Source organism: Eulemur rufifrons, chromosome 30, assembly GCF_041146395.1.
Source record: "Eulemur rufifrons isolate Redbay chromosome 30, OSU_ERuf_1, whole genome shotgun sequence".
NCBI classification, from domain to species: domain Eukaryota; kingdom Metazoa; phylum Chordata; class Mammalia; order Primates; family Lemuridae; genus Eulemur; species Eulemur rufifrons.
The window spans coordinates 137939532-137963821 of record NC_091012.1 but is presented as its reverse complement, the minus strand read 5'-3'; the positions used below and the strand labels follow the sequence as shown (position 1 = coordinate 137963821).

Sequence of the window (24290 nt, the reverse complement as noted above, 5' to 3'; positions counted from 1 at the left end):
CCCATTGTTATAACTTGAATATTTTGTATCAGCCTTCTTGATCCAAGCAGGACCTCCAGGCGTCTTTGCGTTGTTTTTACATGTTGAAACAGAAGCAGTGCGGCCTCAGGTTGCCTGCCGTGGAATAAGAAGCGAGTCCTTTTCCTCCCAGGGCTTCCACCAAAACACCTCTATGAAGGACGTGATAAAGCACACGCAGTTTTCGACGGTGCTATGAAACTATCGTTTGATCAGACAATACATTGCTGCTCTCTCATCAGCGGGAAGCAGGGGCTGGCAGACCCTCTAAAGGGACAGTGACTGTCTCAGGCTGCAAGGGTCACACAGTCTCTCTCAGCTGCTCGGCTGTGCCACTGCACCGCAAGTGCAGCTGTGCGCGTCTGCTCGGGCCGCCGTAACAAGGCACCACAGACCCTGCAGCGTCAGCAACAGAAGGTGCTCTCACGGTCCTGGGGGCTGGAAGTCTGAGATCCAGGTGTCTTGGGGCTGCTTCCTCCTCAGGCCTCTTTCCTGGGCGTGTAGACGCCGTCTTCTCCCTGTGTCCTCATGTGGTTGTCCCTCTGTGCGTGTCTGTGTCCTCATCTCCTCTCCCTACAAGGACAGCAGTCCTGTTGGATCAGGGCCCACCCTAGTGACATCATTCTACCTTAATCACCTCTTTAAAGACCCAATCTCAGGCTGGGCACGGTGGCTCGCGCCTGTAATCCTAGCACTCTGGGAGGCCGAGGCGGTGGATCGCTTAAGGTCAGGAGTTCAAGACCAGCCTGAGCAAGAGTGAGACCCCCCCCCCCCCACCGTCTCTACTAAAAATAGAAAGAAATTAGCTGGACAACTAAAAATATGTATAGAAAAAATTAGCTGGGCATGGTGGCACGTGCCTGTAGTGCCAGCTACTTGGGAGGCTGAGGCAGAAGGATCGCTTGAGCCCAGGAGTTTGAGGTTTGAGGTTGCTGTGAGCTAGGCTGACGCCACGGCACTCACTCTAGCCCGGGTAACAAAGTGAGACTCTGTCTCAAAAAAAAAAAAAAAAACAAACCAATCTCCAAATATAATCACATCCTGGGGTCCTGGGGGTCAGGACTTCAGCGTGAATTTTGACGGGGACTCAATTCAGGCCGTCACAGCAGCCGTAGGCAGTGCGAAGCATGGGCTGACCGTGCACCAAACTTTATTATGCAGCTGGTCTAGTCCACAGGCCGTAGTTGGTTGGCCTCAGTTATAAAGAATAATCAAATTTAGAGACTGTCCAGATAGAAAGTATTTACTAAATCACACAAAAGCCACGATTTTGTTACAATTATCAGAGGTAATATTACTTAGTGCATAGAAACAAGGTATTTCTAAAACAAAAGTGTCCTGAAAATGCGTTTCTCTCGTATCGTAAGCCTCCTGTCTTTTTGTGTTTCCCACAACAGATAATCACTCAAAACCAATGGAAATAGACGGAGATGTTGAGATTCCACCCAACAAAGCCACGGTCCTTCGGGGCCACGAGTCCGAGGTGTTCATTTGTGCCTGGAACCCTGTCAGCGATCTGCTGGCTTCCGGGTAAGGTTGTCAGGGGACACCAGCGGCTCGCTCTTCTCCGGAGCTCTGCCTCAGGGGACATGCGCTGCCCTCTGACCTCCGGTGTGTGCAGGCCCAAGAACGGGCGGCTCTGTGCTGTGCTTCTCCATGTGCCTTGCGCTGTGGGGCAGCCGTGGTTCCGAGCCGTCTTCTCTGTGGGGCGGGGAACAATGCAAAGACACCAAAGATGACTAAGCACAGAGGCGGTCGGGGGGACACAGTGATGGAGAGGCATGGAAAAGACACTGTGTTTCTATTCTGCAGATCCGGAGACTCCACGGCGAGGATATGGAACCTTAATGAGAACAGCAACGGGGGCTCCACGCAGCTCGTGCTGAGGCACTGTATCCGGGAAGGGGGCCACGATGTCCCCAGTAACAAAGACGTCACCTCGCTGGACTGGAACGTAAGCATCTTCCACCCTCGGCGCTTGGCAGCAGGAATGTCTGCCGGCCGCCTGCCAAGGGCCCCGCGAGAAGGCCCCGTGCACACACGGAGGCAGGCGGGCGTGTGCTCAGCCCGCGGGGGGTCCTGGCCGTGGGGGCCCCTCCGTTTCTGAGAGCTCTGAACAAGGCCGTGTGGGGCAGACCACGAGCCGGGAGTCCCGTTGACCTGTCTTTCCATCGTGAACGTGCGTTTGCAGGCTGAGCACGGCGGCGCCACAAAGGGAGCCTCCCGGGGGAAGCCGGCCGAGGAGAGGGTGGCTCTGCTGGGGAGGTGCGAGGGGCGGCCCAGGGATGTGACTTTCCACCGTGATAGTCGGCGCCACGTGTACGGGCATTGACACGTGGGACACCTACGGGTCATCTTTTTACTCTCTGCAAAGCCTTAGGATCCTTTCTGCGTGGTATTTTTAATTCTGTCACAATTAGAGACCACACCCCAGTGAGCGGTTCCCCTGCGTTCTCGGGGCTGCCTTGCGTTTAGTCTGAGGGCCGTGCGTGCTGGCGTCACGTTGCCAGGGGTGACACACTAGTCTCTTAAACGTGGCGCTGATGATTGACTTGAGAATACTCTGGGCTTGGGATCCTGGGACAGAGGCTCTCCGGGCTTTTCCAGTGCCACCAGGACTAAGCTACTTTTGTGGGTTTGTGTCTTTTTCTGGCCCTCAGAGCGATGGAACGCTATTGGCTACAGGTTCGTACGACGGTTTTGCAAGAATATGGACGGAAGATGGTAAGTGCTGGGGGAGAGGTGCTTCTGTGTGTAATCCTCCAGTGAACAGAACACAACTTTGAAGTCAACACATTTGTTCAATTTTTTTTTTACAGGTAACCTGGCCAGCACCTTAGGCCAACACAAAGGCCCCATCTTTGCCTTGAAATGGAACAAAAAGGGGAATTATATTTTGAGTGCTGGTGTAGACAAAGTGAGTATTCACTTAAAGTACCTCTCTTTGATCTACAGATGCTTATTTATTTTTAATCTCAAAATAACATTGTGATTCCTTTGAATTCTTCTGCTTTCTGCTTCCACTTAAGAAATCAGCAGAACTTGTTTAGGTTTTGTTTGTTTTTGTGGTTTTGATCTAACTGTTAATGTATAACGCATCATCTCTTAATATATTCTGCCGTGCTGCCGACCTTTGTGCAAAGCTTCCCCTTTTTCTTTGAGGTACACAGTTCAGTGATGGAAAGAGGAAGGTCTCCAGCTTGCGTTTGTCAATTGCTGGAAGGAGCCAAGGGATGTAGGGTGTGCCCTGCGTAAACTTTCACCCACTTGGGGACGTTAGTGGCACAAACTGTCTTCTGTCCCATGGGCTTCTGCTCTCATTTGATAAACTGCTGCTTCCCATTGCAGACTACAAGAAGTGTTTTCCAGAATTGAAAAAAACCAAACAGGTGTTTTCACATCAGTTTGTGTTCTACAAATAGAAACCATGCCTGGATACTACATGATACGTGGGCCTCCACAGGGCTTTGCATTTCATCATAATTTCAGGATTATTTGAAAACTTTATTAGCTTGCACTTCATTCAAGTTCTAAAAATCAATGTAAAATGGTAGACTTGACCTATAAATGTAGTCACGCTCTGGGAGAAGTCATAGTCACATTTGGCAAACCGTGGCCCACACCAGCCAAGTCTGGCCCCTCACCGGTTTATTTAAATAAAATTCTATTGGCACACAGCCACACCCATTTGCTCAGAATTGTCCGTGGCGGCTTTCACAATACAGTGGTGGAATTGAGCAGCTGCAACAAAGACTATATGGCTCCCAAAGCCTAAAATATTTACTGTCTTGGCCATTAACAGAAAAAGTTTGCTGACCTCTGCACTAGGCTCTAACTCTCAAGATCAATGAATCATTCGTTCTTTATCTCCTCTCTCTCTTTTAAGCCAGGAAACCCTTCATTCAGACTTGGTACCCTAATATATAATATTAAAAAAAGCTGAGCTGCTGTGGTTGACACACACTAAATGTTCCTGTGTAACTATCATCAAATTTTGACCAAGATGTTCTAACTCAAGTGATATACAGCACTTGTTCTGCATTCAATAGGCCACCACTAACTGGTAGTTGAATTATTAAAATAGTTCAAATGATAGCACTTCTATTTATCAGGCACTTGACCACTGCGTGTGTTCACCCACCCAGTACTCCCAAGATAACAGGCAGGCGTGAGTGGGATCACTCCCGTGTGACAGAGGAGGAGCTGGAGCCCCCAGAGAGGTTTGTTAATTTGCCTAAGGACACACAGAGTGGAGGGGGGTGGCAGCTCAGGCCCTGGGGCACCAGTAACTGCTGCCCTTTGACTTCTGTAGAATTCCAAATAGTTGTTTCCTGGCCTCCTTCCTACCTGGAAATTCTTTTTAACATTGACTTGTGTTCTTCTCACGGATTATCAATCCTGACTCTACAAGGTGAACCATATGACCAGTGAAAATGCATGTTTGGAATTCTATGTATCTTTCGGGCCATGCGCTGTCCACCATTATGACTTAGTCAGCCATGGCAGGAATGCTAACAACGCCCTTGTACGTAACACCAGAGAGAAAGTGTAACTTGCAGGATGCTGGCATGGTCCTGCCGTGAATGTTTAACCCAAAGTGACTGAGATATGTGTCGAATTCTTTAGAACTTCTCTGTAGTGTTTTCTTTTCTCTAATATATATTTAACGCAAACATCAACTAAAATAATCCAGTTACCGATGTGGCATGTGAGATTGTATCAGAGAGTTGTGGAAGAGGTTATAGATTCTCTGTACTGCCGGACTTGTTTGTGGGGGACTAAATTAAGAACAGTTCTACCCCAACAAATGTTAATTGGGCTAGAGCGGACCCAAAACCTGGGAGTACCATGTTTCAAAGGTATCACTGCTCTGAGTGTTGCCTCTGAAAGTTTCCACAATCGACACAAAATATAACTAGTTCTTCTTAAAGCAAAATCTTTATTAAGCGACATTGACAGAGAGATGTAAAGTTTCCAATGAAGTTGAAAATTCCAGTTGATGAAGACCTATTCCAGTGTCCTCACTGAGCTACCTTTGGCTGCCGTCTATGTATCTCCCGGCGCTAGTAAGTTCATGAGAATTCATGACTCATTTGTCTGCAAGGCAGAGGTCGTCTTTCTCCGTATGGTACCTGCCCCGGGCAACCCCGAGGCTGCGCTGGGACGCGACCCCCAGTTCGTGGAATCACGGGCAGAGGAATTTTCAGAAACACCTATTCCTGCAGCCCTTCATTTGGAAAAATGCCCAAAAAGAGGTGTAGACATGCTTTGTTACACGTATTTTCGCAGTTTTCTACGTTTTGGAATGAGCAGGAATCCCCACCATTCTGGTCGTTTTCCCAAGTACTAGTTAAGGCTGCCCTGTCCTTCCACGAGCTGCTGGCCCGCGCGGCCCTCTGGCGTTCCGTGTGAGGCACCCCTCCACGCCGGGCTTCAGAGAGCTGGGGTGGGAGAGAAAACGCCACATGCTTCAGTGAGATTCTGATACTGATCACATGTTGAAATGACAATATTTTGGCTATATCAGAGTGAAATAAAATATATTCTTTCTTTTTTTTTTTTTTTTTTGACAGAGTCTCGCTCTTTTGCCCCGGCTAGAGTGCTGTAGCGTCAGCCTAGCTCACAGCAACCTCAAACTCCTGGCTCAAGCAATCCTCCTGCCTCAGCCTCCCGAGTAAGCTGGGACTACAGGCATACGCCACCATGCCCGGCTAATTTTTTTTATATATATATATTTTTTTTTTTTTTTTTTTTTTTTTTTTTTTTTTTTTAGCTGTCCATATAGTTTCTTTCTCTTTTTAGCAGAGACGGGGTCTCACTCTTGCTCAGGCTGGTCTCGAACTCCTGAGCTCAAACAATCCGCCTGCCTCGGCCTCCCAAAGTGCTAGGATTACAGGCGTGAGCCACCGTGCCTGGCCTAAAATATATTCTTAATGAATTTCATCAGTTTCTTTTTTCCTCTCAATGTAGATGCTAGAAAATGACAAATAGCCCACATAGCTCACACCCTCTGTTGGTCAGGGCTTGCAAGGACAGGGGCTCACCTCTGTTCTTGCACAAGACGTTTTTCTAGAGAAAACTCGGTAAGGAGAATGGTCACTAACTGTTTCCTTTGTTTGCGGAGCACAGACAACGATAATTTGGGACGCCCACACAGGAGAAGCCAAACAACAGTTCCCGTTTCATTCAGGTGAGTTGTTTTTGTTTCGTTTGTAATTCAGAAATCATAATTCTGCAGTATATGAGATGCACCTTGAGGTCATTGTAAGCGCGGGGCGAGGGCCGCACGGAGCCGAGCCTGTGGGAAGGGAGCCCATTGCACGGCGAGCGTTGCCCTTCACGCTTGCAAGGTACGGGCGCACTCGACACCCGCCCGCCCGGAACTTTGGAAACACGACAGGGAACCAGCCACAGAAGCGGCTCAGGCTCCTTCCCCCTGCTGTCCCTGGAAGGTTGCTGGGTTGGGGGTCCCCGCGAGCACCCCCAGGTCTGGCAGCTTGCTGTGAGGACTCACGGGACTCGGCATGCTCACAGCTGAGGTTTCTTACAGCAGGAGGGTGCAAGGTGACGTCGGCAATGGGAAAGGCGCACGTGGCGGTGCAGGGCTTCCATGACTCTTTTCCCAGTGGAATCACGCAGGACGTGCTTAATTCTTCCAGAAATGTGGAGTGTTTCCTGCCAGGGATGTTCCTTAGAGACTCGGTAGCCAGGGTTTTTCTTGGGGGCTGGTCACGTAGGCACCGCTGCTTAGCACAGGACAGAACTGCAGGCTCCGAGGAGGAGAGCAGGCGATCCGCGCACACACTCCAATTCTCAGGCAGTGTCGGGCAGACTCCACCTGCCTGTCCATTTTCTGTCCCAACTCCATCCTCTGTGTGCACAGACACACGGCCACCCCCAGCCTCAGGAGGCCGGCGTAGGTGCCACTTCCCGTAACAGCACACGTCTGTTCCATGTTGAGGGCATCCCTGAATGTGTGGGGCAGAAGTTTACTATTTTGTCACAAGTCCCTGAGGTGCCATCCGGGAGGGGATCAGGGTGGACACTGTGTGCTTGGATGGGGGAGCCGACCCCAAGGACTGCCCCCAGTGGCACAGCCTGTCTTGGTGCCCAGGGACGGCTACAGGCAGGGGCCAGGGTCCTCCAGGAAACACCATGAGCCGAGGGTCCAGTCGAGGTGGGCATGTGCCAGGTACACAGATGCCTACGACTGTCCCTCATGTAGTGCCTCAGCAGGGGCCCCTCGGACAGTGAGGGAGGCCCGGGAGGGCACCGTTCATGCTCTGCTGCTTTGGAGAGGCCGGGTCCTTGCTCTGTGGCCCTGCTCCACAGATGGGTCCGCACCCACTGCACCTCTCAGGGCAGCCGGTGACACTCACGACTGTGTAGCTTGAGTGGAACAGCATCGGTGGGGTGGGCGGTGCTCAGCGTACTGGACACAAACGGCCCCAGATGCAGGCAGCGGGGTTCCCAGTCAGCACTGGCACCAGCTAGTTCCAGGATGTGTTCATCACCCCACACGGAAACCCCGTACCCATCAAGCAGATTCCCGTCCCCTCGTTCCCCACTGCTCTGCCTGTGCCACCCCTGCGTGTGCCACCCCTGCGTGTGCCACCCCTGCGTGTGCCACCCCTGCGCCGCACGCCCGCCGCTCTGCACTCGAGACTGTGCGGATCCAACCAAGCAGGTAGCGAGGGAGAGCGCTGTTCCAGGTGTATTTCTGTCACATTTGGCTGAGATGCCAAAACCTCCCTTTGTTTTGGGAAGGATGCAGTGATAGGTTCACAGCCCCAGGAGACCAGACATGTTGAGCCACAGGAGGGGAAGTGTCTGACGTGAAAAGCTCTGGCTTCTGTTTTCCAGAGAAAAATATGCCTGAGATAAACATCAGTAAGGTTCTTCTAGTGCTGTTATCCTAGGAGTCTGTCTGTAAAGTGTTCCGGCAGAAAATAGTATTTCCCAAGGTGGCCGCAGGGCTCCGTGGAGGGGCTTTCCATGCGGCTGGCCCAAGAAGACCACACACCACACGGTTCTGGCCTGAGCGAGCTGTCCACCTGTGATGTCACTGCCCACGAGGTAGAGGTCTGTCCCATCCCCGGGTCAGAAACTTCCCGCTGGTACATGCCCCTTTTCCCATGCCAACCAGTGTGCTAGAGGCTGTTAAAAAGAAGCTGGCTCTTCCGAGTGACACGCGCAGTAAGAGCCGTGAGGAGCCGTGTCCCGTAGCTTTCGAGGGCTCACCTGACAAATGGCCTTGCCTGGTTAGATCTTCCCCACGGAGGCCTGCAGGGGGCGCCCTCGTCCCCGTCGGCAGCAAGCGTCAGCTCAGAGCCTGACCGTGGGACGGGCGGTTGATGCACGACAGCCTGGCGGGATCTCGGGGCGCTTTGCTGCGTGACGAAGGCCAGTCTCAGAAGGTCACGTTCGGTACAGTTCCACTCATGTAACATTCCCGCGATGACAGAATCGCAGAAAAGGAGAGCAGATCAGTGGTGCCGGCATTTAGGAACGGAGGGTGTGACCACAGTAGCCCGAGGGAGCTCTGGACCTTGCCTGCGGAGTTGCAGGTCTACCCCGGTCGTTAAAACAACGCAGGGTGTGCACACACTGGTAGGTACCAGCGCAGGCTTCCTGGTCTCGATACAGCTCCATGGGTACGTAAAACACAGCGCTTAGGGGACCCCGTGGAAGGATACACAGGACCTCTCTGTGTTAGCTTTGCAGCTTCCTGTGACTCTAAGTATAACATTTCAAAAGAAAACTCTGGCTGGGCCTAGAAGGGTGGTGGGTATTGAACTTCCGTGGCCCACGCATGGCAGGAGGGCACAGACACCCCCGGAGTAGCTCAGCCTGTTAGTGGCCGCTCACCCGCACGGCCGGAGGGTGCTAGCTGCAGGAGCCGGCTCAGGGTGGGGCCAGCCGCCTCCGTCCAGAGGCCCCCTCCTTAGATGGAAACGTGGGGGGGGGCGGGCAGGTCACCGTCTCCTGATTGCCCCAGAGGCAGTGCCTCTGTGTTCCCTAGTGCAGTGTTGGCAGCTGCTTTATGGGACATAACTCCATGGACACCCAGAGTTGATAGTATTTGGGCAAACAAATGCGGCTTGCAGAGCTGCCACCTCCTCTCCTGGGAGCACCGTTGAGCCTCCTCCTTAGCTAAAAATAATTTGCCCTGGCCTGCGTGGGCAGCACAAAGCAGTGCCGCTCTGGCACTGATGTTGTTAGAGGTGGTCCAGGAGTGCCAGTGGCCGAGCCTCAAAGCGCTCTGCGTTGCTACTGAAGTTAGTTCAGTTAGCATGAACCCTGTGATGAGAGGGACTCTTCTCTTTTTGATTTTGTTTGTTTAGACAGGATCTCGCTCTGCTGCCCAGACTGGAGCGCAGTGTTATAGCTCACTGCAGCCTCCAACTCCTGGGCTCACAGGATCCTCCTGCTTCAGCCTCCCAAGTAGTAGCTGGGACTACAGGCGTGCGCCACCATACATGGATAATTTTTTAAATTTTTTGCAGAGACAGGGTGTTGCTACGTTGCCCAGGCTGGTTTCCCAACTCCTGGGCTCAGACGACCCTCCCACCTGGGCCACACCGCCCCCAGCTCCTCCTCTCTGTTTTACACGTGTTGGGTGCAGTGCTTTTCCCAGCCCTGAGTCACTCCCTCTGGCTGTGAACACGGGACAGGCTCCAGAGGTTCCCCCACACAAGGGACACCCCCAATCCCTAACAGGAGGGTGGAAGAGAGGCTGGCTGGCCTTTCCCCTGGGCTGGGCCTGCCTTGTCAGTCCTCACGTGCCGAGGGACTGCGCCCAGGGAGTGTGCAGTGGGAAGGCATCTCAGTGGGGACGCGGGGCCTGAGCACAGCGGGGCCTGGCGGCCCCCAGGAGCGGCAGGTGGCCACTCGAGCCTGTGGACACCTGAGAGGAGGTAGAACAGCCACTCTCAGCATCAGACCTGTTCTGTGCTACAGGACAGGAGTGAGGATCAAAGACACACTGCCCCAGAAGCACAGAGGGGGACGAGAGTCCACAGTCACAGCTGCCACGTGAACTGTCACACCTTGAGAACCTCTCTGGGACCCAGGCACTCTGCTGTTGCCGAGGACGCTTCCCCTGGCCCAGTGCTCACCCCTGCCTCAGGGCTGCTTGCAACAGCCCCCTGGCAGTGCGGCTCTGGTGGTGGCCTTTGCCGTGCCTGAGGCTGCATGTCAGTAAAGAGGCGGAGAGGGACAAGGCCCTGTCTGCACTGGCCTCAGCGCCCTGGCTCTCACCGTGCTTCCAGGGTCCCTCCGAGCACGGTCCACACCTGTGCAGTCCAGAGCTCTCGGGACAGGACCGGGGCCGGGTTTTTAACTCGGGCCCGGCCGTTTTGGTGCATTGGAAAGTTGCTGGGTTTCCTGTTACCATCCCCGAAATCAGAAGGTGGAGAATGAGACCCATCACAAGACTGTGAGATCAGTTAGGCTTTGTGTTGTTTCTGTCCTTGTCACCAGGCGTCGGGGAGGGTGCTCCCCTCCCATCCCGTACCGCACGCCGTGGTTTCTCCGCACAGGGTTCCTGTGGCTTATCTTCCAGTGCATGCGGCGCGCCGATGTGCCGCAGGGGATCTTTTTAAACTGGGGGATCTTGAACATAGGATGTGAGCTCTCCTTCCTTTCCTTTTTTCTCCTCCCTGTCTAAAAATGAATCCAATCACCCACCACAGTGCTGCTGCCGGCGGCGGCAGGCGGAGCGGCCGCGTCTCCCTGCCCCGTGCAGGGCAGCGAGACATCTGTGCCCCAGAGGGCACGGGTGGTGGGGGGTCGCAGAGACTCTCGCCAGAGCTATCTTGTTGTCCCTGCAAATGTGGAAGGAGAGGGTCTGTAAGGTCCCTGAAGGAAAGAGAGTGTGTTCATGCTGGGAATGTTTTTATCACGTTACCAAGCGAGGCTTCTTGCCTGTGCTCTTCGTTGTTCTAAGGCTGCCGAGCTCTGCACGATGAATAACCACAAGTGTCCCTTCTGTCCCCTGCTCCGCAGCGCCCGCTCTCGATGTGGACTGGCAGAACAACACTACCTTCGCCTCCTGTAGCACGGACATGTGTATTCACGTCTGCCGGCTCGGCTGCGACCGCCCAGTCAAGACCTTCCAAGGACACACGGTAAGCGGGAGTTCTGAGCCCCGGGCTCGCATTCCTGAGAGCGTGATGTGAGAGCTGCTTCTCCCATTCCTGGATTAAAAGATGTAGTGACAGCAGACCAGTTCCCCGACAGCCCTTCGCTGCTAGAGCAGGTGTGGCCACCCCCGGCGGCGGATCAGCCCGGTTGTGGGTAGGCAGTGAGAACAACTGACCCCAGATGATCTCGGTGTTGGATGTTGCAGCAAAGACGTTAAAGCAGCTATGAGCAAAATGTACTAGGACATAAAGGAAAAGGTGCTCATAGTAAGTGCGTGGGTGGCGACTGTCAGTCAGCAGAGAATGGAAAGCTGAGTCTTTAAAAACAAAGGTAATCCCAGCACTCTGGGAGGCCGAGGTGGGTGGATCGTTTGAGCTCAGGAGTTCGAGAGCAGCCTGAGCAAGAGCGAGACCCCGTCTCTACTAAAAATAGAAAGAAACTAGCTGGACAACTAAAAATACATAGAGAAAAAATTAGCCGGGCATGGTGGCACATGCCTGTAGTCCCAGCTACTCGGGAGGCTGAGTCCCGAGGCAGTAGGATGCTTGGGTCCAGGAGTTTGAGGTTGCTGTGAGCTAGGCTGACGCCACGGCACTGTAGCCCGAGCAACAGAGCGAGACTCTGTCTCAAAAAAAAAATTAAAATTTAAATTTAAAAAATAAAAACAAATGGAAATTTGAAAGCTGAGAAAGTATAATGTCTGAAATGAGAATTTAATAGATGGGTTTGACAGCAGATTGGAGATGGCAGAAGTGGGGTTAGTGAAGCTGAGGGGAGAGCCCAGAAATCGGCGAATTTGAAGAACGGGTGGAAAATTGAAAATGTGAACAGAGGCTTAATGAGCTACGTAGCAGTGCCAGGCGCTGTAAGGGTACGTGTGATGGGGCAAGAAGGAGCAGAATGGAACCGAAAAATTATGTGAAGTAATAATGGCCAAGTTTTCCAAAATTTGATATAAAACATCAACATTTAATCCAAGAAGTTCATCACATCCCAAGCAGAACAAGTATGTAGAGAACCACACCCAACACCTAGGAGTGTGCTCAGCAGACACTGAAATCAATGATAAGAGAAAATCACAGATAAAACCAGAGGCTGAAAAGTGCCACCTTATACACTGGGGACAACAGTGTGAGCGACAGCTGGTTTGGATTCCTTAGCGTGGCACGTGAGACTCTTCCCCTGTGTTCCCAGGTCTCTCTGGTATCCAAAGCCCCCTGTGCTCGGGCCCCCGAGACCTGTGTGCCCGCGCCCCTCACCCGCGCTAAGCCCTGCCAGGAACGCACCCCACCTTATACTCACAGCACCCCTCGGCCTGGCATAGGGTCCTCCCCGTCTTCCCAGGCCCCCTGTCGTCCTCTGGGCTCCTGGGCCCCAGGTGAAGCCCCACACCGGGCTGGCCGTGGCCCGGCAGCTGCCTCCCGCAGAAACGCAGAGTGAATCAGGAGCAGGCCCAGGGCTACTTGCTGTTTTCTGTCCAGCACCCAGAGCATCACTGTTAAAACAGTGGGGGTGATCAGAGTCCCCAGAGAGCTGCCGTCGCCTCTAACTGATGGGAATTCCCTCGTCCTGCCTGCTCTTCTCCCCAGTGCGTACCTCGCCCCGCCCCTGGCCTGGGGTCCCTGCTTCCAAAGGGGGCGCTATTACAGCACAGGCATCCCTCGTCCTGTTAACATCTCCTGGCTATAAATGACCCTCTCTTTGTTTTTCTGGTTTCAACGTGTTTCCCTTGTAACCCTAGACGATCCACAAGGTTTTACCAGGGCTGCCTGCAGTCCCATGGTTTCCAGCTTCCCTGCTTAGGACATTGCCCCCGGCACACCCTTGGCTCCTTAAGGGGGTCTCACTGTGCCTAATCGTTCTGAGCAAAGCTCCAGCCAAACACGCTGGGGCGGAGACCCACGAGCCCATTCTGCATGCTGCCTAGAAACCCTGACTTGGATTGGGGCTGGGGGTCCCTTCCCAGGAGGGAATTTGTTCCTTTCTGGAGGATTAAAGCTGGACTCAGCTGGGGACTGGCATGGTGACTGGCTCCACATTCCCCACGAGACCTGCCTGTGGGTCCTCGCAGCAGCTGCAGTCAGAGCCCCCGACCTGCTCTGGCACACGCAGGCACATGCTCTCACACACATCCTTCTCCAGTCTGCCCCCTGCGCCCTCCCCTGGCTCGCGCCGCAGCCTGCTCCTTGCACTTGGGCTTCCTTCCTCCCTGTCTGGGGCCATGTGCCACCCGAGCCGCATGGCACACAGATGTGGCCTTGTCACTTCCCCGCTTCACACCCTTCAAAACTCAGTGTCCTCGGAAAGCAGTGTGATCGGGTAATTTATCATCCAAACCGGAGCACTTAGGAGTGTGAAATTGTTTAGGCGATTAATCATGAGTGTGACATTAATTGTTACGCCAGGACAACAGGATAACAGGCATCGCATAGTGGGGCTGTGCTGGGCAGATGGGGCCCTACAGATACCCCACCAGGGAGCGCCTCGCTGGTGCACCCTGCCCCACCGCAAGACCTTGCCATGGCGGTTCCTGTTTGAATGTGTCTCCAGTGTGTCCCCTTCTCTTGGCTGTTTGGGCTGGATGGCAAGTCCCCGGCGGGGGTTTGGCCTCTCCTGTGTGTGTTCCTGACGCTCATCACTTGCGTCTGACTCCCTCGCACATCTGTGTCTGCCTGTGTGCGTTTGTGCACGTGGCTTGCACCATCTCCCGCCCAGGCCAGCCCTTGCCCTGCGTGGAACCGCACAGAGCATGGAGCTTCATCCCCGCAATCACCCCCTCCCCGGCCCTCGCCAAGAAAAAAGCGCCTTGCAGCCACGGAGACAGAGCGAGTAGCTGTCATATGAAAGATGCATAGGAAAGCGATTCTCAAAGTCCATTTTTTTTTCACTTTTAAAATTTTTTCCCACTTTTAAAAAAATAACTATTGGTTTTATTTGGTGCATTTTATTGTATGTGAATTCTCATTGTTTGGCTTCCTCCTGGTAGGGATTTTTTTTTTCTTAGAGAAACGTGGATGAGGGTGGCTGGTTACGTGTGTGGTGCGTGGCTGTGCTTGTACATAAATGCAAAAGGCCAAGTGAGAAAAGAAAAATGCAAGGGCTCCTGCATTGTGCTCTGATATCCAGGGCACAGCCAGAGAGGCCCGGCCCGGGCAGCGCGCTCCTGCCCCCTGGTGGAAGGCGGCGGCACCTCGGCCAGCCCTGATGTCTGTTTCAAACCCTGTGCTCTCTTGCAGAATGAGGTCAACGCCATTAAGTGGGATCCCTCGGGAATGCTGCTGGCGTCCTGCTCAGATGACATGACATTGAAGGTGATGTCTGGAGGGGCAGGCTCTTTCCTCCCCGACAGCCCTGGTTTCTTTGGGGGTTGTGTGTTACTGGGCACGTTCCCTTTCGCTGTCGTTCTAGGAGGTCCTGTTTATCAGTCAGGGTCCTACTGAGATGGCCTAGCCTCCCGTGGCCTTGCTCCCCATCCGGCGTCCCCGAGCCCTCCTGCAGCAAATGGGCCAGCCCGCTACTGAACGACACTGAATTGTTCCCAGGGGAAGAATAGCATTTGCTCATTATTATTCCCAATGTGTTCTCTAGATCTGGAGTATGAAGCAGGACACGTGTGTCCACGATCTTCAAGCTCACAGCAAGGAGATCTACACCATCAAGTGGAGCCCCACCGGGCCGGCCACCAGCAACCCGAACTCCAACATCATGCTGGCGAGGTGAGGGGACGGCAGCCGCACAGCCCGGGCTCAGGGCCTTGAGCGGCCTTGGCTCGCCACGGCCGAGTTAGCCACATGGCCAGTAAAAGTCACTCGCACACCGAGGGGTCAGGAAATTTTGCCAAAGTGTGTTGCCGGTATATTGAGGTCCTTCCAAGCTAAACGAGGTGGCAGCTCACTTTGAAGGGGCCGAGATAGAATTATCAAGTGACGCCTGACTTTGTGGTAAGGATCGTTTTGACCGTGAGGCTGGTAGGAGAGATGTGTTCTATGTCCAGGCTTCGAGCACTTGGCTTTGGTGACGGTTTTTGTTTGGACACAGAAAGGAAGCAGGAAGAGTTCAGCTTGGACCTTGGGCTTGGTTTACTTGGCTTAACCCAGAGACGTCCGTGTTGGGAATTTCAAGTGATGATGAAAGATTCCCGAGCCCTCGCCAGATCTGACCTGACCATGTATACCATGAATCCCCCACGACACCAATGTGGGGAGTGGGGTGGAGTGGCCAGGCAGTCACATGCCAGAGGAAGAGACTGTGGGGCTGAACGCCACCATAGCGGGGTCTGGAATCCGTGATGTGGATCCAAGGGGTTTGGGTTTATGAAACATCAGTGTTCTCTGGCCTAGAGAAGACAAGGAATGTTTGGTGACCAGGCAGCAGCGGGGACTTGACTCTGCGTAGCTCAGAGAGGAGGGTAGTGGGGAGAAGTGAGTGGTGGGCACGGTTCTCCTGTGGAGAAGGAAGCACCCACGCCTATGTGCCCGGCTGGGCAGGGAGGGCTTTTGTGGTAGGCAGTGCTGGACCCACGTCGGTCTCTTAGAAAAGATGACACAATTCCTGCATCAACTGAGTGGCTGAACCAAGGAACAAAAAACACAGAGGCTATAACTCTTGTATTTCAAGTCTTAAAATCCACTTAAGTTGTCATGATGCAGTACCATCCGCTATAATCATTTTTTGATGACTTGGAAGGTACTTTCATGTCATGTGGTACACATCAGAGAGCACAAATTATCCTTTTAGCAAGTATAGAAGGGACACACCAGTGCCTAGCGGGGCCCTGCTGAGGAAAAACAAGCCAGATAACAAGGCCGGCGAGATGGCTCCTGCCTACAGTCCTAGCACTTTGGGAGGCCCAGGCAGGAAAATCACTTGAGGCCAGGTGTCAGAGACCAGCCGGGGCAACGTAGCGAGACCCCACCTCTACAAAAAAATAAAACTAGCCTGGCATAGTGGCGAGTACCTGTAGTCCCAGCTGCTCAGGAGGCTGAGGCAGGAGGATGGCTAAGCCCAGGAGTTGGAGGCTGTGGTGAGCTATGATCGCACCACTGCACGCCAGCCTGGACGACAGAGTGAGACCCTGTCTCTAAAAAAATTAATCAATTAAAAATAGTTTTTAAAAAGAGGCCGGGTGCAGTGGCTCACGCCTGTCATCCTAGCACTCTGGGAGGCCGAGGCGGGAGGATTGCTCAAGGTCAGGAGTTCGAGACCAGCCTGAGCAAGAGCAAGACACCGTCTCTACTAAAAATACAAAGAAATTATATGGACAACTAAAAATATATATAGAAAAAATTAGCCGAGCATGGTGGCGCATGCCTGTAGTCCCAGCTACTCAGGAGGCTGAGGCAGGAGGATTGCTTAAGCCCAGGAGTTTGAGGTTGCTGTGAGCTAGGCTGACGCCACGACACTCTAGCCAGGGTGACAGAGTAGAACTCTGTCTAAAAAAAAAAGAAGAGAAAAGGCTCACTAGTTTATTGTCTTTGAAAACATAAACACTGAGAAAGTCAACCCCTCCCAGGTCCGATACGTACTGGGGAGACATTTAAACACCGGCATGTTGACGCGGTTGTGTTTTCTCTCCCGTCCTCCCAGCGCTTCGTTCGATTCTACGGTGCGGCTGTGGGACGTCGAGCGAGGCGTCTGCATCCACACGCTGACCAAACATCAGGAGCCCGTCTACAGTGTAGCTTTTAGCCCTGATGGGAAGTACCTGGCCAGCGGCTCCTTCGACAAGTGTGTCCACATCTGGAACACTCAGGTAACCGCCCGGCCCTGCGGCGGACCCTTGCCCAAAGCCGTGCGCGGGCAGTCGCGTTTCCAGGGGCCAGGTCGGACCGTGCCCGGGGACGGGTGGAGCACCTCCCGCAAGCACTGTCCTCCTGGCACCCGTGGGCTTTGGCATATTCCCCCGCGAGAGCCACCTCGGGCAGCTGCCCTCCCCCAGGAAGGTGTCAAGCTTCTGGGGTCCACAGGGCTCTTGGCCGTGTGACTCAGAGCCCAAGCTCCGAGCTCGTCATCTTGCAAAATATTCTTCCTTGGAGCAGGAGCCGTCACATTCTGTTTACTTTTTCTCAGTCTGTGGCGCGAGACCTGCCACCCGCCTGGTCTTCCTCTTGGGCGCCATGGCATCTGGGAGGCGCGGGAGCCAGTTCTCCCATCGCTGCAGGTGCTGCCCTCTGGGTGCCAAGGCTGGGGGTGGCGGCAGCGCCTTTCCATCCAGGCTCCCCGGGCCAGGCCGGCCCTGCCGCCTCTGACCCACACCGGCTCCTGCAGCCCGCCAGGGAGCAAGCGCGGCGTGCCAAAGGGTGTGTGTTTGCTGTTGTCACACCCTGAGACTCTCTGAATGGAAATGTTTTACGTCTTAGTAGCACAGGGTGTGTCAATATTGGGTTGTCCTCTCACCAAGGACTCACAGGAGACAGGATCTGAGTACATGCGACTACCGTGGGTACCTGTGGCCATACCTGAGGACAGGAGCATCCCGAATAGAAAGGGTAGAAGTGGGCGGGAACTAGTGCTGTGCCGTGTGCTGGGCTGCATGGGTGGCTGGCTCTTCATTCTCATTCTAACGGGAGAGAGGAATGGGGCGATGGTGGGGGTCACGGAACATAACCAAGGATCCAGTTGGTTGGGTCCCAGGATGGATCAGATGCCCCCACCCGCCCCCCACTTTAATCTGATCCACTGTCTCAAATCCTTTTGGCTTCATTGACATTGAGGTGGATTTGCATTCTCTGGTTCATGCCCCCTTGTGGCAGGAGGAGGTGGTAGATGAGCCATGTGCACTGGCAAGGGGTCCACTGAGATCACAGGCTTCCCAGGAATGTAACCATGTCCTGTCAGGGGAGGGAAGGAAATGGTGGACCCTGTGTAGAACCAGCCTGATGCCAGGCCCAGCACCACAGCCCTAGATGGGCCTTCCGGGAAACATGGATCTCAGGGCTAATGTGCAAGGGTCTCTACCCATGGAGTGCTTGCTACAAATAGTGACGGATGGATTTGTGAAGTGGCATCATCAGAAAATGACATGATCGGGCTGGACATGGTAGCTCACACCTGTAACCCCAGCACCGTGGAAGGCCCAGTAGGGAGGATCCCTGGAGCCCAGGAGTTTGAGACTAGCCTGTGCAATATAGTGAGACCCCGTCTCTACAAAAAAATAAAAATTAGGTGTGATAGGACACCTGCAGTCCCAGCTGCTCAGGAGGCTGAGGCAGGAGGATAGTTGGAGCCCAGCAATTTGAGGCTACAGTGATTGCACCAGTGCATCCCAGCCTGGGCAAGAGCGAGACTCCATCTCTAAAAAAAAAAAAAAAAAGTGCCGTATCAAGTAGATACTGCCTACCATCAAGAACTCATTGAATCATTTCAACCCTTTTTTATAAATCTGAAAAATTCTTAAGCGTGTTTTAATCTTTCTCTAAATATGAAAATAAAATATGGAATACTGTTGACTCGGTCTCTCCCGGTCCACAGAACGCCACCCTTTGAAGGGTCCATTTGAGCCAAGGTTTCGTGAGAACTCTCCTGGTCTCGACCTGCCGATTGCCCTGCCCGTCACCCTTAGTGGAGGATCCCGAGTGAAGGTTTATCGGGTGCTCCCAAAGCCTCTCCTTCCCTCCTCTTACACTTGTCACGTTAGTGCTGTTTTAAACCAGAAGCTGATGGTCTGTGGTGTTCTCTGTTACACGTGCGTTATGCATTTGCTCTTTCAAGCTAATTGTCCAAAAAATGTTTGGGTTTGAACTTCATGACATACTGATACATTTAATCAATAGTCATCAGATAGCCGTTTTCATTGCTACAGGGCGAGGGGGCTGTCGTGTTCGTTCGGGTCCTCCAGGAAACGGCAGGATGAGATAGGCCAGAGGCTTATGGGGGCCCCCGTGGCAGCGATGGGGCGAGAGGGGTACCGTGTAAGTGACGACTGCCTTGCTTTTCAGAGTGGAAGTCTCGTCCACAGCTACCGAGGCACCGGCGGCATCTTCGAGGTGTGCTGGAATGCCCGAGGTGACAAAGTGGGCGCCAGCGCGTCTGACGGCTCTGTAAGCAGCACCTCTGGTTTGCCGGGGAGCGTGGCGGGGTGTGGGTGGGGACAGTGACCCCGCGTTGGCTGACTCCTGCGTGGGTTCCTGGGGTGTGTGTGGTGTCTGTGTCCTGGGGGGCCTGGCACGCAGAAGGGACTCGGCCAGCCTGCCATGTGGGAAGGAAACTTCCAGGCTGGATGCCATCTGGGCTGGCACCTCATCTGGGAATGGCCTTCTCCTTGTCCCTTGCAGAATGTCATTCTAGTCAGCATTTCTCAGTTAAGTCGGTGGTTCTCAACCCCGGCCATTTGCCCCCTCTGAAGACATTAAACCACGTCTGGAGGTATTTGGAGTGGTCACTACAGTCACGCGTTGCTTAACGATGAGGCTGCATTCTGAGAAACGCACCATTAGGTGACGCCGCCGTTGAGTGACATCCTGGCACGCACTCGCGCAAACCTAGATGGCACGCCTCCTGCACGCCTGGGCTGGGTGGGCTGGCCTGTCGCGCCTGGGCCACACCCGCACGGCACGCGGCTGCCCTGAGCCTGCAGGCGGTGTCGCACGGATGTGAGCCTGTGTGCACCTAAACGTGTCCAAACGCAGGAAAGGCACAGTAAAACGCAGTGTTAGAACGTGTTGGGCCGCCGCCGGCTGTGCGGTGCGTCACTCATGGAGACGTTGTTTCCCGGCGCGTGACTGTAGTGTGGTCGGGGCTGGGGCTCCTGGCGTCTTGTGTGTGAACCCGGGGACGCTCTCAGCCTCCTCCCGTGCACAGGATGGGCCCCCACAGCCAGGAGCGTGCGGCCCCCGGTGTCACTGGTGCCGACACTGAGAGGCTTCCTCCCCTCACACCCTCATTTGAGCCCACAGACCGTGTCTCTCTGGTGCAAGACGTGGCCTCTCGTTCTGCCGGCCTCCTGGGCCCCGTGGGTCGTCTAGATTTCTGATTTGCCCCTGGACCTGGGGTTGCCCTGACCTCTAAGGCCAGGGGCCTCTGGCCAGCCGGTGTCAGTGTGGCCCCCAAATGTTCTCAAAGTCCAGTGCTTAGACTCACGTTGCCATCTGTGTCACCGTCGTAGGCATCTGGCCTGTGACTCTGGCCCGTGGTCGCTGCCGCTCAGTTCCCAGCCCCCTCCGTGAGCTGGCTTCTCGTGCGGTTTGCCGGAGTTTGTCCGTGAGCCACCCAGACGCCAGCCCGCCGACCCCGCTGTCGCGTGTTGGTGTGGGCTCTCGGGATAACAGGCGCTTTGTCTTTCCTTCCAGGTGTGTGTTTTAGATCTGCGGAAGTGACCACAAAACGTTACAGAAAAAAGAGAAAAGGAAGTCTAATGGACCAGCAGGGACCGTGTGAGGTTGCAGCACTGTCAGACCAATTCCGCCAGCCCCCGGACTGTCCGAACTGACTTGCGTTAGCGCGTGCTCCGAAATCAGCTCATCCCTGGCCACAGGAGTCTGTATCTTCTTCGTAATCTTCATCGAGAAGTTTAAAAAAAAAAAAAAAAAAAAAAGGCAAACAAAAGAAAAAGCAAACACACAGTCATATCAAGGGGGGAAGGGACGGTTCCCACCGGGGACATGTGGCCTGGGGAACATGGAGCCACCGGCTGGATGCGCCCAGTTTGGTTTCCATCCGCAACAGGCTCTGTGAGGGCTGAACAGAACGGAAAACAATTCTTAAAAGCTGTGCCAAAAAAAAAAAAAAAAGAAAGAAAGAAAAATGCTGTGATAAACCTACCAAAAGGGGAAGGACAACAGAAAAAACCCTCCTTGCTGTGGCGTTTTTTTATTTTGCTTTGTTTCCCCTGACAATTTGGACACTACAGTTGCTCTCGCAGAGGATGTTCAGAGACCAGTTTGTACCGATGAAATGCGCAGCTTTGTAATCCCAACGCTTTCTATTTTCTAGAATCTTCTTTGTTGGGTGGTTTTTCCGTCAGCTGGAAATCTGTCGCTGGGGGGTCCTGTGGTCTGAGATGCAAACTGTTTTGGGTTTGTTGCGCCTTCCCTCCGTCGCACACCACCTCTCCCCTTTGTCTGGTGAGGTGTGGCTTTCCTGTGCACCCTCGGTAGGCACAGCCACAGGGACAGATGACAAAATCTCTAGGGGACAACTTCCCCCAGCTCCACCCTCCCGTCCCACCGCCCCCTGCGTGCCCTCCCTCCCTCTCTCTTTCCCTCTCCCCCTTTCACATAGTTGCTTCAGATCTGAGGTCTCAAGGGCACTTTGGGTGCATAATAAGTGCTTTATGTAAGAAGGCAGGGCCGGGGAACTTTTTACAGGAGGAAAAAAAAAATGACTTATAAGAGAAAGAGCCTGGAGTATTTTTGGAAAAAAAAAATATTTTTATGTTAAAACAATTTTAAAATCCTAAAATGGCCATCAGACATAGAGAGCTTTGTGTGATTCATATTTTAAAAAGAATTTAAGAAGACACAGGCAGGGTCTGCGGAAGCTTTTCCCTCCCCCCTCAGCTTCGTGAAAGGTGGTCCGGAAAGCGCTGGGTGGAGGTGGCCCTGGGTGACAGCGTGCCCGTGCCTGTCCCGCAGCCAGTGAGGACCATCCCAGCCCCTGGGGTGGGAAGAACGGTGTGTGTTTACTGTGGCAGCCGGCAGGAAGGCAGTGACAACACTGCGCTCAGACCACGAGGACGCATCTCCCCAAGCAGAAGGTCTTGGAGAAGCTGTCTAAGCTGGCAGCTGGCCGGTCCCGCCCGTCAGCCACGCCTCCTCCCCAGCAGGGCAGCCACCCGTGCTCGGCGAGTCCTTGCACATCCCACGTAAAGGCCCCAGCATGTCATGGCACTTGGTCTAATGATGACAAAAATGAACGAGGAAGGAAGATTTTTCAGTGAAGGTGAATTCCGTAGGTAGAACGTTGCTAAAAATTTCTGCCGTCTTTATAATTTCTTTCTCTCGCAAAATACAAGGAGAAAGATTCTTTTTTTTAAATAATGAATCTTTTTACTGTTTTTAAAAAAAATTAAACAAGGCTTTGTGTTCCTAGAAGAGCTTCCTTTCATTGGATCAGGTGACCTTTGTACTCTCGTTGTCATAACCCCACGCTGACTTATTTTTTTTTAAATTAGCGACCGGGGAACAGTCCAAAGACAGGCTGTCTTCTCCCGTGGGCTGTCCTGTGGGCCGGGGAGGGGCTGGGAGGTTGGCCAGGCGCTGGGGGCTGCTGAGTCGGCGGGCGGTGGGTAGGGTTCGGTCGGTGTGTGTGCTGGCAGCAAAACAGGGTGTTATCAGAGGGTGGCATCCATCCACAGAGCTGAAAACCAGCCGGTGGGGAAGGGCCAGGGCTTCCTGCGGGACTGTGCCAGGACCAGCTACAAAAGCCAGGGTGCGTTGATCGTTCTTAGATGACCCATTGGCCTCCACTTGGGCATGTGAATTCTTCCAGCCCCAAAAGACCAAAAAGCTGCTCTGTTTCCGAGATGAGTATTTTATTCAGGCTGTTTCCCAAACACTTAGCAAAGAAGGCCAAAGTCACATGGCGTCGCCGTGCCCACCTTTGAGGATAGCAGGCATCCCCGGAGGAGCTGGCAACTTCCTGCCCCGAGGACTCAGTAGGTGTGGGGGGTGCAGTTCATGGGGTCCCAGGTGAACACCATCTTTACCCCTCCCCAAATAAAAGTGCATTCATCTCTACTGAGCGTCAGCTCTCAGAGGTCAACCCATTTTGGGGGCACGGCTTGTGTGTCACAAACCAGGAGACTGCAGGATGGTGTTGGTCGCATGCACCGTGAGGGGTTCACTAGACAATCTTCGCACGAGTGTCGGTCGCCAGGGTCTCCCCGGAGTGTTGGCTTTAGCGTTTGCAGTGTGAACCACGTCAGAACTGCCAGGTCGGTGCCTGGGGCTGCGAGACCTTGGACCCCGGGCTCAATCTCTGTGCCCAGGAGGGACCCTCAGAAAGACGAAGGGAGACGGTCTGCATCCCGCCTTCCCACCTGCCACCGGGCCACAAGGGGGGCCAAGTGAGAACGCAGCCAGCGCCCCTCAAAGCCACCCACACTTGGTAAAAGCTGATCCTGGAGCGTCCGGCGTCTACACACCCTCCTCCACCCTCGCAGCTGCCAGAACATTGGCTGACTCGTCTTTGATACCCAGAGGGTGGCCTGTCTGGAATGTTTTTGTTCAACGTTCACCTTAAAAAATGGCGAGGAGAGCTTGAGTGTTAGTGACCAAACTTAACCTTGAAAGCAGGCGTAACGCGACTGTCCCTCCCGCAGTCTCCGGTCGGGTTTGAAGTGGCCGAGAGCTGCGTGCGGCACACACCTGTGAAAGGGCTGCTGCCCGGGGACCAAACGGGCCGGACGTGACGGGGTGCAGCCCTCTGACCCCACGACCCCATAGGGCCAGACTTTGTTTTGTCTTTCTAAAACTAGATCCTGGAGCCAAGTGAAGTGCACTTTGTCAAATGTTAGGTTCTGCTTCGTTCCTCGTTGTTTTTCTCTTTTAACCTTTGGTCCCACCTTTTTTTTTTTTAATTGTGTTTCTTGTCCAATGCAGAAATGTTCCTTCCGCCACTCGCTGAAGTTTTGAATTCTGGCTTCTGCGGTTTTTATTGTCTGTGTCAGACGTGCAGCCAGACGTGGTCTCTGTCAGCATTTTCCAGATTCTGTTCAAACGACATCGACCCCGTTCCGGTCTCCCCTCCACTCATGCTCACCCTCACGCTCTTTGGGGAAAAAAAAAAAATCACCTTGTGTGTCGTAGCTCATTTGTTTCAAGAGAGAATCAACAGATCATATTCCGTGTCTTGAATAAATTGCTCTATTTTGATATTAGAGAACGTGGTGGGTGTGCTTCCTTCCTGCTGTGCCTCCTTCCGGGGTGGCTCTGCTAACGGGGCGAGGGGCCCCAACACGGCCCTGTGGCTGTCGCCGCAGCTGTTCCAAAAGGTGCCGTGTGCAGAGAGCATGCTTCCCAGTGGGTTTCCTTTTCATTCTTGTATTGCAGCCTGGCTGTTTTTAAAAGGCAACGCAAGTGAACTTTCATCAGCGGGTTGGTTTGCTGGGAGTTCGGATTCAAGGACTAGCCCTGAGTAATTTGAAGAACTTAACAGTTACAGGACAGGGTGACATCTGACGTTACTTC

General features: G+C 53.6%; 1 protein-coding gene across 5 annotated transcripts in view; it reads left to right on the top strand.

Annotated features, from left to right (window-relative positions):
• TBL1X (transducin beta like 1 X-linked) overlaps positions 1 to 23930 on the top strand; it is a 211927-nt gene extending 187997 nt beyond the window's left edge. For 4 of the 5 annotated variants that reach the window (XM_069464267.1, XM_069464270.1, XM_069464266.1 and 1 more), the window contains 11 exons: positions 1416 to 1548; positions 1831 to 1972; positions 2679 to 2742; positions 2838 to 2935; positions 6148 to 6208; positions 11026 to 11147; positions 14400 to 14474; positions 14752 to 14879; positions 16750 to 16915; positions 19101 to 19202; positions 20451 to 23930. In XM_069464267.1, coding sequence (XP_069320368.1) covers positions 1416 to 1548; positions 1831 to 1972; positions 2679 to 2742; positions 2838 to 2935; positions 6148 to 6208; positions 11026 to 11147; positions 14400 to 14474; positions 14752 to 14879; positions 16750 to 16915; positions 19101 to 19202; positions 20451 to 20477 — 1118 coding nt within the window. In that variant the 3' untranslated portion in view covers positions 20478 to 23930. Of the gene's footprint in view, positions 1 to 1415; positions 1549 to 1830; positions 1973 to 2678; positions 2743 to 2837; positions 2936 to 6147; positions 6209 to 11025; positions 11148 to 14399; positions 14475 to 14751; positions 14880 to 16749; positions 16916 to 18633; positions 18799 to 19100; positions 19203 to 20450 lie in introns of those variants that run through there. The other variant, XM_069464271.1, reaches the window with a different exon arrangement.
• The last annotated feature ends 360 nt before the right edge of the window (positions 23931 to 24290 follow it).